This window comes from Psammomys obesus, unplaced genomic scaffold (assembly GCF_907164565.1).
Source record: "Psammomys obesus unplaced genomic scaffold, mPsaObe1.curated_primary_1811, whole genome shotgun sequence".
NCBI lineage: Eukaryota > Metazoa > Chordata > Mammalia > Rodentia > Muridae > Psammomys > Psammomys obesus.
The window spans coordinates 2,318,886-2,337,931 of NW_026596073.1; the positions used below are offsets into that span (position 1 = coordinate 2,318,886).

The 19,046-nt window shown below is 45.2% G+C and overlaps 1 protein-coding gene across 1 annotated transcript in view; it reads left to right on the plus strand.

The window, feature by feature from the left end:
* Window positions 1–4,976: 4,976 nt before the first annotated feature.
* The window catches only part of Pawr (pro-apoptotic WT1 regulator), an 80,211-nt gene continuing 66,141 nt past the window's right edge, over window positions 4,977–19,046 (plus strand). The window contains exon 1 of the mRNA XM_055626107.1: window positions 4,977–5,547. Coding sequence (XP_055482082.1) covers window positions 5,050–5,547 — 498 coding nt within the window. The 5' untranslated portion in view covers window positions 4,977–5,049. The remainder of the gene's footprint in view (window positions 5,548–19,046) is intronic.

Below are 19,046 nucleotides of genomic sequence, written 5' to 3' on the forward strand. Positions count from 1 at the left end.
AGGCTTTTTGGTGATGTATCTGCTCTTCGGAGTTATCGCTGCTCCTATAACTAATTCCTGGCCCATGCTCCTGTTAGCAACCCCAGTTAAAACTCACTGCTTCATCAAGTTGGATTTCAGGTGAAATCATTACTTTGGTTTGTGTGATGACTTTCTGTGGTGAGTAATTTTCTGTGGTGTGTGTGTGTGTAAGAAACAAAAACATTTAAGATGTTCTTTGTTGTAGGATTAATTATCACTATTTCATATGGGCTTTTGATGAAATTCAATGAATAATGAAAAAGATGGTGAGGTGTTTATTGATGTAGACTTAACACGGAGATTTCAAAGTAGCTGGAAATCTGTGAAGCAGGTGAACTCCGTTTCCTATTGAACACAACAGATTAAACACACATATTCACCTTTACTTCTTCAAGTAATGTCTATAAAACAAAAGTAAAATGCTAAAACAATAAAGGCAAGTGGATTGGGTGTAAGAACAAAGTTTTGGATGATGAGAGATGGAAAACAGACAGACTTCGGCAGAGAAAGGTGAATTCTAATGCTGGCCAGGAGACAAAGGTAACAGGACTGATAATTTTTGTTTTAGCAGTTCCTGAAAGGAGGCTAAAAATTGGGAACAGGGGTTGGGAAGACGGTTCAGTGAGTAAAGCACTAAAGGAGCATGAGGGCCTAGGTTGGAAAACCCTGGCCACATAAAGCCAGATGCAGTGGCTGTAAAACTCAATGCGCCTGTAGCAAGACAGGAAGCAGAGAAATGAGACTGAAAGATCAAGGGCCAGTTAGAATGGGGTCCAGTGGTAAATGATGAAGAGATCCTATCCCAGCCAAAGTGTAGGGCATGACCTGACACCTGATGTTGTCTTCTGACTTCCACATATGAACTATGACATACATGTGCCCACATTCACGCACATGAATGTGTGTGTGTGCGCACATGCATACATATACCATACACACAGAGATGAAACTGGAAGCCGCAGTATAAACCTCCATGTGGAAACTGGGTCAGTTGACAAGCAAGTGACTTCAGCAGGGCTTGGGGCAAGGAGGCAGTCTGACCTGATGAGAGAGGACTGGAAATTCATATTCTGCAGAAGATGAATAATGGGGGCTCAGACTTCAGTACTGCAGGCATACTGAGGCCCAGGGGACATGTCTCCCAAGAAAAGGCAAAACAAAGCCAATAAATTAGCCAATGTGCTAAATTGCACGTTGTGCTAAAATGGAGAAGAGGAAAGTTTGGGTGTCAACTTATAAGCAGCGTATAGAAAAAATACACCAGGACCTGAAAAAGAAAATAAAAGCAAGCTTTAGCTGCAAAGGAACAGTTTTATAACAAAGAATAAAAGAAGTGGAATCATAGCACATCACACAGCCCCGTGTTACAATGTGTTGCCATAACTCTATAAAAACGAAATGTATATTCAGTAAGAATCATGATATAAATACACTTGAGAGTTTAGGAGTAAGAAAAATGTATACATAGCTAGTGTAAGAGAACTCTCACCCCATCCCCAAAAAAGGGGGTCAAACCAAAAGGGAAATATTAAGGTCAGCATATTTAAACAATAAACACATATTTTTCCAGGCAGTAGACCTATTTATTTGCCTTCTAATGTGCTGCAGGAGCACTGATTTTCACGACTGCTTCTATTATCAGACACAGTGAGGAGTTTATTGTCGCAGTATGGATGGTGGGGAGAGTCAGGAGGAATTTATGTTGTTACAATCCTTGTAAAACTGAAATATTTAACTCATACTTTCCTTGTCTAGTATTTTGATTTGAGGAAAAACTGTAAGTTCTAGAGATATTTGCATTTGAAGCAAAAAAAAAATAAAAAACAAAAACTGGATACTTTTCTAATATACTATTCACTATTTCCATACACATAAACAGGCTAGTTCATGATACAGCTAGTCTAGTGCCTGGAAAATATAAGTGAGGGTTAGTATTTACAATTATTTTCACTTTGACACTTTCAAATAAAACCTTGCCTCTTTGGTTAGCATGATCATTTTCCTAAATTACTAAGCACAAGTGTTTCACTAAAATGAGTTATGTTAGGCCAACTCCGAGGGTTTTTACTGTTGAACAGGGACATTTGGCGATGCCTCAAAGGGGCTGGTGGATGCTTCTGGCATCTGGAAGGTCAAAGTCCACGATGATGCTAAGCCTACTACAATGAATGAAGCAAACTCCAGAACAAAACTCCACCCAAATGTCAACAGTGAGGAGGCTGAGAAATGGAGCTCCAAGTCTTTGAGGATTATTTCATCAGAAGTCTCTACATAATGATGATACGCAAACGTCTTGTAGTTCAGGGCTGACTCAGGTAAATATAACGTTGGTAGGAGGCCGGGTTGTGAAATGTATCTTTGGGAATACTGAGAATGGTAAAGCCGAGACAAAAGGTATAATAAGCGATAACAATAACAAAATAGGGTGCTTTGTACCTTACTAATCTCTTTCATCCGTGATTCCCTGGACACTTTATAGACTAGTAACTGCTATGGTTCTCACGTATTGCCTTTTATCTAAGGACCTGAGGCACTTTCACAATGCGCTTACGATGTAGGAAGTATCATTATCCCATTTTATATGCAGGTAAACAGAGGCACAAAGGTTAAGCAACTTACCCAAAGCCTAGCAAGCCAGCACTCCTGACTCAGACACGATTCATGCTAAGAGATGCGGTGATAAATTCATATTCATAAGTGTTACCCTTGTTCGTTCAAGGTATATCGTTTTCGAGTTAATATGTATTCATTACCTCGTCTTTTTCCTCCCCTTTTTTCTTTTTTACTTCCTGCCTTTCCAGACAGAAAGCCGTGACAGTTGATATCTTATTAACAGGAGTGGTCCTTGAATCAAGCACGCTATAATCAGGGTCAACTCTTAAAACAGCTTTAAAATATGTGGTACTGTTACTGATTTCATAGTAAAGAAAGCTACTGAATTTCAGAGATTTTTAAACATAAGCTAAAAATCTGTGCGGTGATTTACATATGTGTATCCAGGCCGAGCCTGATCTCTCCCCGCACAGTCGACCGTGCCTCCAAGAGCGAACTCCGTTAAGTGTTAAGAAACGCACGAATGTCAACATTTTATAGTCAGTCTCCATCTCGCCTCAGAAAACAAAGCAAGGAGGGAAACTTCTGTGGCACACCTAAGTTGGTAGCAGCTAGGCTCACAGTCAGCCTGTTTTTAATTCTTCTCTCAGGGTGAGGCCTTTCACCAAGCCACTTTCTAAGCTCTCTGCAAGTTAACCGTTTGTCCAGCCCAACAGGCCGACCAAAGAGACGGGAACTGCTCCTGAGAAATGCAGAGCCGGTGAGTCACTGCTGCCTGTTCTCATCGCTGTGGCAGGTAGCCGCTGCCTCCGGACCTGCATCGTGCCACCCGAGCAAAACGACAAAGAGGTGTGATTAGGTCAGCCCGTGTAGCCCACGACTCTCACTTTTTTTGGAAAACGAAGGCACGGTGTGGCGGCCCCTGACAACCACGCACCCCGACCTTACTCGGATTGGAGAGGTCAGCGGTAGCCCACTCAGCCCTGACGACTCGCAGGTGAGGATGGACTCAGCCCTGGGCATAGCAGGGATGCAATAAAGGAGACTCTGCAGCTCTCCGCCGTCGGTGGGAAATCTGATGCTGCTCTGCCTACAAGCGGCGTAGAGACAGCGTGAAGATGGGCTGAAGGGCCCACACAGGAAGGCACGGAAGGGAATCACGACCGGCTAAGAGCTCGAGAGAGTAACCACCTCCTGATAATTCGTCGATCGTTTCAGCCTCTTCTTTCCGCTACCTCCCTTTTGCCAGGACCCTCGCCGTGGCTGAAGGGGCTCGCTGGGTTTCCCAGCCCCCTACCCGCCACCCCTTGCATAAGAAAAGGAGGAAATTGGCGAGGGGAGAGGGACGCCAGGGTATTTCCCCACCCTGGCCAGCCAGGTCCTGAATCATCACTCTCTGGTAGCACTTTCCTTCAGCAAGTCACAACTTTCCCTAAAATAACACGCTCTTGTACTTAAAAGGAAGAGTGGTGGGAGACCGGAGAGGCGGGGAAGAGTGCGGAGAGGGGCGTGGACCGGCCGTCCCCGCCCCAGAATCTGAAGAGTCCGGAGCGGCGGCCGGGAACCGCTGCGGGGCCCCGGGATGAGCTGTCCGCGCTGCGGGCGCCCCAGCCGCGCCCGCGGAGGGAGGAGGAGGCCCAGCGGCGGGAGGGGCGGGGCGCGGCGCACCTGAGCGCGGAGGGGCGGGGCCTCGGCGGCGCTCCCGCCCCCGCCCGCTCCCTCGCCGCCCCGACTCGGCCCTTTCCGTCCCGCTTCGGCCCCGCTCGGCTCCCGCCCCCCTCCGCCCCTCGCTTTCTCCCTCCCTCCGGCCAGGGACTGCCCCCGAGCTCAGGCCGGGCGAGTTGGCGGCAGCTGGTCGCGCGCGTCCCGTGCGCTCCGGCTCACCTGGACAACCCCCGTCCCACCCCCGCCCCGCGCCTCGTCCCACCTAAACTCCTCCGAGGTAAGGGGGCTCTCCCGGCCGCCCGCCGCGGGACGGGCGCGGGGGACCCCTCTCCGCTGTTCGTGTCCCCTCCGGTTCCAGCCGGCTGGGGGCTCCATGCCCCGTCCGGGAATGGAGGAGGAGTCCGTAGCAGCGCGGAGCTCGGGCCCGCGCGGGCGGAGAGGAGTCGCGGGGGAGCTGGGCACACAGGTGGCAGCGGCGCGCGGCGGCGGGCCCGGGTGGGACGGGTCGGGCTCGCGTCTCCTCCTCCTCGCCCTCCCCCCGGGGTCGCGGATCTCCGGGCGCGGGGCGCAGAGGTGCGCCCTGCGAACCGGTAGCCGGGAGGGCGCGGCGATCGCCGCCCCGGGGGCGCCCCGGGACCTGACTTCGCTCTCTCCCTCCCCTCCGCCCTCCCGCCCCGTGTGCTTCCTTGCAGAGCCTCGGTCGCGCCGCGCGGCCGCCCCGCGCGGTCCCACTCGCCCTCTCGCTCCCGGGGGAGGCGGCGGCGGGACTCGCGGCGGTGAGGGGCGCCCCCGCTGGCCCCTCTTGGGAACATGGCGACGGGCGGCTACCGGAGCGGCGGCGGCGGCGGCACCACCACGGACTTCCTGGAGGAGTGGAAGGCGAAGCGGGAGAAGATGCGCGCCAAGCAGAACCCCGCGGGCCCGGGTCCGAGCGCCGGCGATGCAGCCGCCAAGTCCCCCGCCGCCGCGGCCGCCGGGACCTCGGAGCTCAACCACGGCCCCCCGGGCGCGACCGCACCTGCTGCCCCCGGGCCCACCGCCCTCAACTGCGCCCTGGGCCCCTCCGCGCTGCCCCGCGCGCCCCCGGGGTCGCGGCGGCCCGAGGACGAGGGTCCCGTCCCCGCCGCCGCCGCCGCCGCCGTCCCGGGGCCCCCGGCCAGCCGGGCCGACGAGGAGGAGCCCGACGGCGCCCCGGAGAAGGGCCGCAGCTCGGGGCCCAGCGCCAGGAAAGGCAAAGGGCAGATCGAGAAGAGGAAGCTGCGGGAGAAGCGGCGCTCCACCGGCGTGGTCAACATCCCCGCGGCCGAGGTGAGCCGGGGCGGGCGGGCCGGGGCGGGGCGCGGAGGGAGCGCGGCCGCCTCCCGACTCTTCCAGCAGGGAGCTCCCTCGGCCCGGTCCCCGAGTTCCCTGGAAGCTTGCCGCTGTGACGGGGTCTGACTTGGAGCAAACCATTCCTGCAAGTGTCCCCCCCCCCCCCATTAGTAGGACACGTGCTTTCCCCCCCCCTCCCCTCGGAACCCGGTCACTGCCTTAGAGTGACGGGCAGCGTGTGCCCCCCGCCCCCACACTAAGATTTGGCAGCCCGGGCTTGTCCGTGTGGAGGTGATCAGTTAGGAAAACCGAGTCCCGGGGGGGATGACGTCTTCTGGTCTCCCACGTGTCCACCTCGGACTATCGGGTTGTTCTATCTCGGCTCCCCTAGCAGTGTTTACCGGGAGGACACCTGTGAAGCAAAGCGTAGCCTTGGCGGTAGCTCAGGCGGCTTATCTCGCGGTAAACCCGAGAGGAGCGCGTCTGGATAGGAGTCCGCGGGGGAGCACGGCCGTCCCCGCCCCCACCCTGCCCCAGCGACGTTCTGGACAGCAGGGAGGCCGGAGCAACCACCCCTCCGAAGGCTCCGAGACTTCTTGCGGTTATTGAACTGTCAGGGAAATACTTGCGAGGGGAGTGTGTGCTCTTGTGTTTGGGGGGTATTTTTGGTATTTCACCAAACATGTCTTCAGGCGGCAGCAGGAGCATTTTATTAGAGGACTGCTTTAAAGATTTTTCTTTTTTTCCCTTCACGGAAGTATGTAATTGCCCCTCCATCTACCTGAAAGAAAGCAACTCCAAAACCGTTTGGGGGAAGCGGTCTGACCACTGTGCTTCACTCGAGGAAGCCACATCTCTTACTCGGTGGCTTTTTAGTTTTTACCCTCCGCCCACAACTTCTTTATACTTGGCCTTTTTATCCATTAGGTGACTGACAAAGCGTTTACTGACTTTGGGCGGGGAATGTAGCTTGGTGATAGAGCGTTTGCAAAGCGTGCATTGAGGCCCAGTGTTTGATCCCCAGCACTGCCTAAACAAACCAAACCAGAACAAAACAAAACACAAAGCCACATTAAAAGCCAGGCATCGGGGCTCATACCTGTAATTCCAGCCCTTTGTGGCTGAGGAGGAGAGATGGGCAGTTTTGAGACTCTTCAGGGTGACAATCTCCACACCCAACCCCCACCAGTTTACTAACTCTAATTGTGGTTGAGGTAATTTGTAGTAAGTAGTGTATTAGAATTATAAATTTAACTATTAATACGATTTTCATACCTAGGGGATCAGAGTATGTCTCTGTAGGGTCTAGTTTTGTACTTTTATGTGAATGTTTCAGAGAATTTTATCAGCCAGAGCAACTGTCCTTGTGGTTTGCTACTTGTTCAAGATATCTGTTACTCATTAAAGTTGCTTTCAGAGGAATTCGTAAGAATGGTAATCAAATTTCCAGGTTTCTTTTTCTTAATGTAAAAATATGAAAATTGAGGAGACTTGAAGACAAAGCTTTGGAAAGACTACAGTTCTCAGCTTTATTTTTAAAGGCAGCTTATGGTCCAAATAAAAGAACTTGTCAGTTTTACTCTTTTTTTTTTTTTTTTTTTCTCCCCCTCATGGTTCATCTGACAGGGATCTTATTTTGGTAAATATGTTGGCAGATGTTAAACTTCATTCTTTTGGTCTGGCTGCTTGTGCTAAAATTATTTTTTAATTACTAAAAAAAAAACCCCAAAACAGGGAAAATAAGTAGGGTGTATCTTTTGAGAGCCTAAGAAACATCCTTTGTTAATGGGTCCTCCACTGAGCAAGGGAACATAGCACTGAGAATGTGAGGGTGTAGATGACTCCCTGTTGCAATGGAGTCTAACACTCTGGAATGTTTTTCGTTTGGGTGTTGGCAACTCCTAAATTTAATCTTCCTTAAAAACAAACAATGCAGGGTACCTTTTTTTTTTTTGTCTGTGGAATTTGAACCTTTTTTATTGAATAGGGAATTGAGGATTGCTTTCTTTCTAGTGGTAACCATGGCTTCGTTTCAAGCTGTAGGACCCAACAAAACAAAGTCATATTTTACCACAGTATCTAATTAGTAGGCATACTTCTCCAGTGTCTCCTTTCCTTGGTTCTAGAATTTTAGAACAGTTTTTTTTTTTTTTTCTAGATTGCTTTAACAGTTGGAGAATATATATTGCAGAACTTTGAAGCTGAACCATTTTCATATCTTTCGGGTTGTTGCTGTTTTAGAATTGTATGCGATGCCTTCTAGTTTTGAACAGTGAAAGCCACTTGCTGAAGGGCTTCATGGGTTCCGTAGTTTAGCTCTCCTGTTTTAGTAAGTTGTATTTTATAAACTTTTTAGATACCACCAACCTGTTGCTAGTGAAACAAAGAGATGTTTTGTCTCCTGTGGAGTGATGCTTGCATTCATTCACACAGTATTCCCAGCCAGGTTTACTCCAGATTACCCTGGAGTGTATGTAGAAGACACATTTCAGAGCTTGAAAAACATTATTCCTTCCAGAAGTCCGTACTCTTGGCTGTGGTGGTCCATGTTTTCAGTCTCTTTGTGGTTGAGGCCGGGAATACACAGTGAAACCAGCACCCTCCCCACCCCCAATATGGACACACTAAACATCCATGTGTTATATTTATTCTGGCTTTCAACAACTCACTTTATTATTCTATTGTGTTAGCCACAAAGGCTACAGGGAAACATTCCAGTATCAACCAGGAGGTAATTTATCGAGGAAACAGGTTAAAAGCTAAAACCACCTGATGCAGGATAGGAGACAAGGCAGGACTGTGGGAGTTTAGTCTAAAAGTCCAAATTTCCAGATATCCTTTCATGAGGCAAAATTTACTTTTCATAATTAGTTGTCTTTTCTTTTCTTAATTCCTCTGACTTTACGTTTTCTGCTATTCCTGTGCAGTAGTGACGAGCTCTAAGTTGGATAATTAGGACATAGCATACTACCTGCTTCTAGTGTTCAGGTTTTTCAAATCAGACAAATGATCATTACATGCCTGTCTTCACTGCCTTGTGTAACAACCTTGGCAAAACAACGAAGTGTGTGTTTGGAGAGAACAAGGCTGGAGTCTAGGAAGAGGGGTAAGCCATAGCTCTGATTTATTGGGAAAAACATGGGAGCGCAGCCTGCTGTTTGCTGGGATGCTCTACATTTCGAGGGAAAAGAGGATTGAGCTGGGACCAACTTGAGGATGAGGCTTTTGGGTTGAGAATATGCACGTGCATATTCTCATGTATGCTTGCACACAAATGTGGTATTTTAAGTGTCAAAGCATAGTGGTTCTTAACTTTGGCAGCCTGTTGGTATCATGTACGGAACTTAAAAAATAAATGCTCCCCCTGCTGATTCTTGGCCCTCCTGCCCTCCACTCCCACTCCCCTGTGATTTAATGGGTTTGGGAATGGAGCCCGGGCATTAATATTTTTATAAGCTCCCCATGTAGTTCTAATGGGAGTCAGGGTTAAACCCATCGGGTCGCAGCGTGGGGCTACAGAAGTGACTAGAACACAGCATTGTCCACAGGCATTCCCGAGTACAGGGAAACATGCTTAGGAATGGTGAGCATAGCTTCATCCCTAAGCAGCATACTTCCTTCAGAGAAGTGCTCAGGGCTTCTCAGACAGTTGTTTATCTGCTGTGTTTGCCAAGCAACTGCCCGAAGACAGTTGCCACAGAAAATAGGTGATGGTAGCACTGAAGGCTTGGTTTATGTTAAAAGCCAATGTCTATTTCAGCCTACTACCTGCATAGTGCTTGGCTAAAGTGCTTACTGTCATTGCAACGCTGTTATGTCGTTGCTCTCTATTCTAGTACCAGAGAAGAAAGTAAAGTTTAAATGACTCAGAGAATACAGACGTAAATGTGACACTTATTATATGCTGATTTAAAAAAAGATGCCACAGTGGTAGAGCAGTGTTTTAATGTTCTTGTGTGTGTATGTGTGTGTAAGAAAGACAGATTTGTTAAAAGAATTAACTTTGCATTATTTAGCATATTTCCTTATCTTTCTCCCCTCATGTTTTATTAAAGTTGTCATTAATTGTTAGGCCTTTGAAAGAGAGCCCATAAAGGCTTGGAATTGAATAGAAATTAAGCCAAATTTGTAGGCTCAGAGGCTGCTTTCTGATCCTTTGTAGTTTGCCTCTTCTGAAGCACTGAACAAGATTTTTTAACAACAGGGTGCTATCATAATTTAAAAAAAATATGAAATTATTTTTGTTAGCAATTCAAAAATGTATACTTTAATACTACTTAAATGATACATATTTTTTCCTGTCAAGATAGTGTTGCTACTGCATAATTTGAACTCAGGCCTTCAGAGGTGAGGCTGGAGGATCATTTACTATTGAGAGTGCTTTCACGTGAGTACTGTCCAGGAGGCAGTTATTCAGCAGATTTGCCGACCCACGCATGGGGTTTGTTCAACTTAGTGAACCTTATAAATCCTGGTAGGTTAGGAAATGGTTCTTACTACGTAGCAAGCCCAGTGTCCTAAGTGACTGCAGTGTTTGTACACTGTACTCCCATTCACGTGTCAGATTTTCTCCATCTCTGACTCACTGCTAGTGTCTCTCCTGATTCATCACCCAGAAAGGTGGACAGTCTGGAACACGATGGGAATACCAAGGGACTTTTCTTAATCTTCCGGAGGGTTTAGTAAGAGTGCTGATAGAAAATGTTTTGTAGGTTTAAAATTGTTGCTAAATATCTGGGCTCGCAGTTTTCTCAGGTTCCCCTTTAGTCTTTTAAAAGCAGAGTGATCCGCATACCATAAAATCCATCCTTTTATCAGCGTAGCTGCGGGCCTGGGGACCTATTGTTCATTGCTAGAGCACTTGTTAACATGCATGAGGCCCTCGGTCTGACTTCCAACAGAAAAGAAACGGGCAGTTCTGTTCCTTCACTGCGCGCATAGGCTGTGCTCTATAAGTGCTTTTGTCTTTTCATCTGGAATTTTCTTCACGTTATGGAACGTGTGGTTGGCTAGGTTTTAGCTCTCACTCCATAAAGGGCAATAGAACTCAAACCGTGACAAGGTAATGATTTTAAGTAATTTAGCACCAGTCTCTCCCATGTTTCACAGAAAAGAAATTCTGATGTACTCCTTTGTTTTACTTTTTTTTTTTTTTTATGTTAAGTTAGGCACCTAATCTCTGCTGGAATTTGGTGCTAGGAGTATTTAATGGAATATTATGTATATTTTGAGTTATTTCATGTTCATGAAGACCTGCAAAGTTTTGATTACATAACCACTTGAGAGTATTGATCCATATTGAGAAAACAGTGGGGCTTTAGATTGCTTGAAGGTTGAACTGTATTAGCGAAAAAAGGAGATCTTTAAAAATGTGGATTAAGTAGGGAACAGACCAGCTGTGTGAAACCTGCTTTTTTCAGTGTAGACTTACCAGATCCACCTGATTAGAGTGAGGTGCCTGGGACTGTGCTTTGACATGTTCTTGAGTGACTAGTGTGTATGTGTGTTTTGTGTTTGTATGTATCTATGTGTATGCATGTGTGCATGTATATGTATATATATATATATGTGTTGATGTGAGTCTGTATGTATGTTTGTGTATATGTTTGTATGTGTGTGTATGTATGCATTTGTGTGTGTATGTGTAAGTTTGAGAAGAACTGACATGAATAGACTATAGTTTACTCATTTATTGAACTAAACTAATACTAGTTATCTGGCGGAGTAGCTGTGTGATTCTAATTAATTAATGTGGAAAAGGTTAAGGCAGGAGGATGGGGTCTGAGATGAGCATGACTTCTACAGGAAGACATTGTCTCAAAAAAAGGGGGGTTATAAAAATGTTCAAATGGTAGTTACATGAATTACATTGATAACTGCTTCTTGTCTAGTGGACTTGATACAAGGATGGTAATTATTTTTTTTCCTCTTAAAACTTATTGCAGATACTTTCACAGAGATAATTTGATCTACTTGGAAATTTATATCACTTTAAATATTTATATAATGCCATGTATTCAATGCAAAATGCATCTGCTTCTTGTCCTGCATTTGTCAACAGCTTTTAGCTTTAGGTAAACCTTGTATGGTTTACCATAGAGAAGCACATGTAATAAATATTTATATGTAACTAGAACTGAACTGCCACTCAAGTTTTACATATGATTAAGGGAAAGCACACAATACATTTATGGATACTTTTAATAACCAGCAGTTCAAACTCTTTAATGGTTTTCTAGCCTTCTTATCAAAACTTGTGTTAGATGCAGAATGTTTTCCTTTGTTTGTGGACTAGCAGTTGATTTTCTACATATTTGGTTGGAGAAGAAGGAACTTCCTGGTTGTTTTAGACAATTGTGCTAGAACCAGGGCACGGGCTGGTATGGGATCAGTCACAGCCATCTGTTCCTTTAACTTACCTCATACACCTGGTACCATGACACCTGAGATCTATAATAACACTAAATATCTAACATTTCAAAGGTAGAGATAGCTCCAAGTTCAAATCCCAATATGTGATTTGCAGCTAGTAGACCATGCTTTGATGTTTTTAGAAATACTCATCTAATTTTCCTCCCTTTTCTTCTTCCCCTTCTTCCTCTTTTCTTCCCCTCCCCCTCTCTCCCTTTCTTTTTCTCCTTCCTTCCTTCCTTCCTTCCTTCCTTCCTTCCTTCCTTCCTTCCTTCCTTCCTTCCTTCCTTCCTTCCTTCCTTCCTTCTCTTTTCCTGAGAAAACAGGGTCTCTGCTAGCCTAGAACTTTCTATGTAGAGCCTTTTGTACTTGAACTCACAGAGATCCTGCTCTGCTTCCAAGGTGCTGGGATCATAGGCAAGCACTGTAAGCCCAGCTCAGGTCTGATTTAAGTAGTGTTATTTCTGTTTCACGTTGAATATCAAGAAATATGACTGTCAGGTTTTGAAAGGCATTATTTTGTTAGGGTTTTGCTGGAATTAATGGATATGAAAGTTTATGTTGCAGATCAGTTTGTTTTTATATCTGTAATAAACATTTAGGGGATTACTGAAAATAGAATCAAGTTGGAAATAGAGTGAAAACCAATGTCTAATGTCTTATAATCTAATTCATGACTAAACTTATCTATAGGCATGTAAACCAGTATTTCTTTGAGAACTCTTGCTATATATGAATTATTTTTATTATTTCTGGAGTTGCAGAATATTTTTTTTAAAAAGTACTGACTTTATTTTTTTAACTTTTATTAATTACACTTTATTCACTTTGTATCCCCCCATAGTCCCTCCCCCTCCCCTCTTAATCCTACCTTCCCTCTCCCTTCTTCACGCATCCCTCCCTAAGTCCACTGATAGGGGAAGTCCCCCTCTCCTTCCTTCTGATCTTAGTCTATCAGATCTCATCAGGAGTGGCTGCATTGTCATCTTCTGTGGCCTGGTTAAGGCTGCTCCCCCCTCAGGGGGAGGTGATCAAAGAGCAGGCCAATCAGATTATCTCAGAGGCAGTCTCTCTTCCCATTACTATGGAACCCACTTGGAAACTGAACTGCCATGGGCTACATCTATGCAGGGGTTCTAGGTTATCTACATGCATGGTACTTGGTTGGAGTATGAGTCTCTGGAAAGACCCCTGTGTTCAAATTTTTTGGTTCTGTTGCTCTCCTTGTGGAGTTCCTGTCCTTTCCAGATCTTAAATTTCCTACTTCTTACATAAGATTCCATGCAGTCTGCCCAACAGTTGGCCATAAGTCTCAGCATCTGCTTTGATAGTCTGCAGGGCAGAGCCTTTCAGAGGCCCTCTGTGGCAGGTTCCTAACTTGTTTTCCTGTTTTCTTCTTCTTCTGATGTCCATCCTCTTTGCCTTTCTGGATGGGGATTGAGCATTCTAGTCAGAGTCCTCCCTCTTGATTAGTTTCTGTAGATGTACAGATTTTAGTAGGTTTATCCTACATTATATGTCTATATGAGTGAGTATATACCGTGTGTGTCTTTCTGCTTCTGGGACAGCTCACTCAGGATGATCCTTTCCAGGTGCCACCATTTACCTGCAAATTTTATGATTTCCTTATTTTTCATTGCTGAGTAATATTCCATTGTGTAGATGTACCACAATTTCTGTATCCATTCTTCAGTTGAGGGGTTGCAGAATATTTTTAGTAAGGGGAGCAGGGGCTATCTCTGACATAAACTAGGTTGCCTGCTCTTTGATCACTTCCCCCTGGCAAGGCAGCCTTGCCAAGCCACAGAGGAAGAGGATCCAGGCAGTCCTAATGAGACTTGATAGGTTAGGTTCAGATGGGGGAGGAGGACTCCCCTTTCCAGTGGTCTAGGGGAGGTGGGGAGGAGGGAGGGAACAGCCTACAATTGAGATAAAAAGTCAATAAATTATAAAAAAATTAAAAAATAGTCAGGATGTCACAATAAAACAAAACAAACCGTTTCATGTTTCAGACAATTAACAGGGAAAAATAAGTTAATATCAAACACACATATAAAAATACATATAAGGTTTATTTCTTTAAAGTACACACAGTTTGGAGGCAGGACAGGTGTCCCTGTGGGTAAGATCACATACCTCTTTTCCACATACCTCAAAAACAACTGTAGCTCTAGCAACAAGGGATCCTGCATTCAAACGTGTGCATGTACCTCTGTGTGTTTGTGTGTGTGTGCATGTGTGCGTGTCCGTGTGTGGGGGTATTTGTGGTTGTATGTTCTTGAATACACACACACAACTAAATATAAAAATGGATCTTTTAAGCTTGTGGTTAGGAGTGTAGCTCAGTGATACAGCAGTAAACTTCCGGATTTGATCATGGAACAGAAAGAAAAGGTGTAGGCGATTCATTTATTTTGGTAGATGCGGTGGAGTTGTACTCACCAAAGCAGTCACAGAAGTTACTTTTAGGATTTAAGTCCTCAACAAACTTGTTGATATTCTACCACATCCAGGTAGACTCTTAACTGATGAGTGTCAAGGCAGGAGCAGAGATGCGGAGCAGAGAGACGATAACTTTTGCTTATGTCGGTTATTGTCTGTGCATTTCCGAGCAGGGGCTTCCCCGCGGTATGTCTTCACATTAACTCAGAAGGTGGGTTTTTTTCCATCATTGTAGGAGACAAGGAATTTGAGCCTCAAAGAAGCTGTGTCTTGCCCAAAGGCTGTCCTGGCAGACTGTAGTCTGTTTGGGCACAGCGCGCACATCGCACATTGGTTGTCATTGTTGGAAACACCTTGGGTCTTGTCTCTCAGAAGTAACTGATGTGCAGAGAATCTGTGGTGGGCAGGGAGTAGAGAACAGTTAATGAGGAGTGGGCAGCTCAGCCTGGGATGGATCCCAGGGGCAGGCCAAGGAATCCAACTGATTCTGTTGCTCTCTGTCAGTGTACTTGGCACAGCGCTTCCTTCCTCTGTCCATACCTGTTTATACAATACCTCTCATTAGTTTCTGGAAAGGAAGAAGGTTACCTGCCTAATGTGAAATCCTTACTAAGAGGACTCTTTGTTCAGGAACAGATAAATCTCCTGAAGAGGAATGAACTATATAAAGTAGTGTCGAATAATAGATACATAGTAAGAGAAGGAATTTCAAATTTTTGAGGTAAAAAGTAACTCGGGCAGGTGGTGGTAGTGCACACTTTAAATGCAGCACCTGAGGCAAGGCAAACAGATCTCTGTGGGTTCAGTGCCAGGCTACAGAGTGAGTCCTAGGACAGCCAGGGCTGCAAAAAGAAACCCTGTCTCAAAAAAAAAAAAAAAATCTTAAGAAGGGTGGTGGGGGAGACAGTAGTAACTCATGGATAGACTCCGACACAAATGGAGCTTTATGATGACTACATTTGTGAGTGACTTTGGAGGTGAGGTGAAGAGACTGGGATATCAAATGTCCTTCATCTGGGCCAGTGGGTAAAGAGGCTGTTGCCAAGTCTGAAAACCTGAGTTTGCTCCCTAGGGAGACAGGATGGAAGCAGAGAACAGATTCTTGCAACTTGGCTTTTGACTTTCAAGTCTATATATATCATGACATATACTTTCCACTCTCCTGCCACACAAATAAATGAGTAAATAAAAAGATGTAATACCTTTTATTTTATTTTATTTTTTTTTTTATTGCCAGAATGTGATCTGAACATAAGTCACCGAGAAGTTTACAGCTTGCTATTGTTTCTCGAGTTTGGACTTTCCTCTTCCTGGGCTGTGAAAGCCAGGGATCTGTTGCTTTCTTAACTGCCTCCCGTTCTTCTTGGAATACGATTCCTTAAAGGATAACCATTACCTTGCAATCTTTTCTCTCTTTTTGTGCAGCTTCTCCACGTTTTCCTTCCTCTCCTTTGTTTCCTGTTTGTGTTTTTGAAGAACTCTGGTGCTTTTCCAAATCATGGTTTGAGATACGATATTTGTCTCGCGTGTGCAAGAGCCTGATGTGTATGTGGCTGTGTATGTGAGCGTGCACGCCTGCACATTCATGTACTGAGGCTAAAGGAGGATGCCAGATAGCCTGCTCTAGTGGGCCCTGCCCCATTCAGTCTTTCATGAAACCAGGAGCTCCCAGAAACTTTAGCTAGGCTGGCTGGCCAGCAGGCCCCAGGATCCACCTGTTCTGTCTGCCCCAGTGCTGGGGTTCATGTGGCCATGCTGTTTGTTTTAAGGTTGCCGTCGATCCAAACTCAAGTCTGTGTGCCTGCATTCCAGGCACTCTTTTATTTGCTGAGCCGTCTCCCACCTTTACCTTATTTTTCAAGACAATCTCCCTTTGAACCGAGAACTTGCCATTCTTGGAGGTAGATGAGGCTGGCTCTGTTAGGCTCTGGGTACCCCCTTCCCTTTACAGCCCCAGGTCTGGGGTCACAGGTGGTCATCAGCAAACTGAGGTTTGCATTGACCACCGTGAAGCTGAACTCAGTGCCTCCTGCTTGCACAGTAAGTGCTTTATCCACTGAGCCATCTCCCCAGCAGTGACAGAGGTGATCAGGAAGGGGAGAAACAACTCCCAATACTTGTCCTTTGACCACCACATGTACTCTGTGTCACACACACTCACTCTAAAAAAACAAAAAAACAAAAAAACAAAAAAAAAACAAAACAGAAAAGTACTTAAAAAAAATGAGGGTTGTGCAAGATTAATTATGGATTAAAATTTACCGGTTTGATATATTTTCTTTTTACATATTGTGTTAGGTTTTATGTATATATTTAATAACCTTCCTTTAAACTTGACATTATCTCATGAATTTTTACATCATTTTTAACATTTTGTATGAATGAGTGTTTGGCCATCGTGTGTCCATGCACATCATGTGTGTGCCTAAGATGATTCTGGAACATTAAAGGATGTGGATCGGCCAGGCATGGTGATGCATCCCTTTAATCCCAATACCCAGGAGGCAGAGGCAGACAGATCTCAGGGTTTCTCTGTGTAGCCCTGGCTGTCCTAGAACTCACTCTGTAGACCAGGCTGACTTTGAACTCAGAGATCCATCTGCCTCTGTCTCCAGCCGCTGGGATTAAAGGCATGTTCCACCATGCCAGGGCTACACAGAGAAACACTGTCTCACAAAACAAAAACAAACACACAAAAATTGCTCACACTACACATGGGCGATGAATATTGTTTTGATCATGGAGTAACTTAGGTATTTGTATTTTATAATGAGCAGGTCATATTCACAATAGGTGATCCTGTGTTCCTTACGGGCCTGCCTCTCTCCTATGTACTTTGCACATTTTTAACTTATTCGTCTTTAGACTGTCTTCAGGGAGAGTGCTGTTATTGTCCTGTACATCTTTAACAGCTATAACAGCATGACCCAGAGGAAAAGAGCCATTCTGAATTTCTGACTTGGGAAATTCATCACCACCTATGGTCTGTCTTCTCTGTTATTTTTTTTTTTTCTAGAGTCTGGCTTCACCACAGGATGACAGTCACCTTTTACAGTCAAACCTGAGCAATGTGACATCCTTATATCATGCATGCTTTCAGGTTTTAAATGGTATTATTTATTCACAGGATGTCTCAGTTGATTTCTTTCTTTTTTCTTTTTCCATGCTGGGGATGTCCCTAAGTCCACACAAAGGTGAGGCCTGTGCCCAAAGCTGAGCTACAATCCCAGACCCCAGGTTTTGGAAGTTCTAATGTTACCCATTTCTGAGGTGCTTGTATGAAAGTCCAGAATACCAATACATACAGTCTTCTGTTTATTCTTAGCTATTATTCTCAGCACTCATAGACCAAATCTATATCAGAATGATTTAGTTGTTTAGTTTTATATTAATATATGTTCACTAATGAGCTAGGGAATAGTCTCAGTTTTAATCTCCAGTTATGAGAGGGAAGTGGTTCCTACTATTAACAGAGAATTTAATTTAGAGAATTGCTAGCCATGTATCAGAAAGATGAACTGTATCTTACTGGTACATGAATGTGTAGCTGGAGGGCATGCTTTCAGCTTTTAGTAGTACAAACCATAGTTTAAGAGGTCTGCATGTTTACCGAGGACAAAGTTAAAGTGATGTAAACATTTAGAGGTTTGTCCAGAGGCCTGTGGACTGCAGACTTCTGTCTGAGAAGAGGGTAGTGTTTGGCTTGTCAAAGAGGGGCCCATTCTCAGATCTGTGAATGGTGCCTCCAGTTGTCTGTTGCTGGGGTCCTGGGGTCCGGGGGCACTGCAAAGCTGATCTCTGATGCTAAGTGAAGGAATGCTGCCATGGTAACGAAGAACAGTTCAGGTGATACTAATGGGAACAGGGGCAGGCAGGACAGGACAGCAAGCAAAGGCAAAGGAACAGCTCATGTAACACTGGCCAGAGTAATTGAGAATATTATCCTCTAACTGGGTATGGCTTTTTGTTGTTGTTGTTAAGATTTGTTTGTTTAGGTATATGGGTGTTTTGCCTGCCTGTATGTCTGCACTACATGTGTGCATTGTCCTCAGAAGTGAGAATCCCCTGTCACCATGTGGGTGCTGGGAATCAAGCACAGGTTGTCTGGAAGAGCAGCCAGAGCTCTTAACCACTGAGCCACCCCGCCAGCCCCTAACTGGGCGTTTCAAAGTATTGGGGAAATATTGATCACAGTTTTAGTTGTTATAATGGTTTAGTGTGTATTTTGAAGGTGTTCTTTTATGATTGCCACATTTAGATGAACTATGGCTGCAGAGTCATAGTCATTTATCAGTAAATAAATGAAAATGTTAGAATTGAAACTAGTGATGGACAAATGAGGACACATTTTATTATCTTCTCTACTTCCTATGTGTTTGCAGTTTTATAGAGAAAAATTAGGTACACGTGTGTGTGTGTGTGTGTGTGTGTGTGTATGTGTGTATGTCTGTGCGTGTGCAAGTTTAAACTGATTGTGACAGAAGGGTGTGTACGATCAAAGGCAGATAGAAAGTCTGGTGATAGTATTATGGAGAAGCCTAAGCAAGAAGAGAGGGCTACAGAATGGTCGTCCTACTTTAGGATTGTCAGTGAAGGCTTTGGTGAAACAAGGCTTTTGAATCGAGAGCTGACTTTGGGGAACG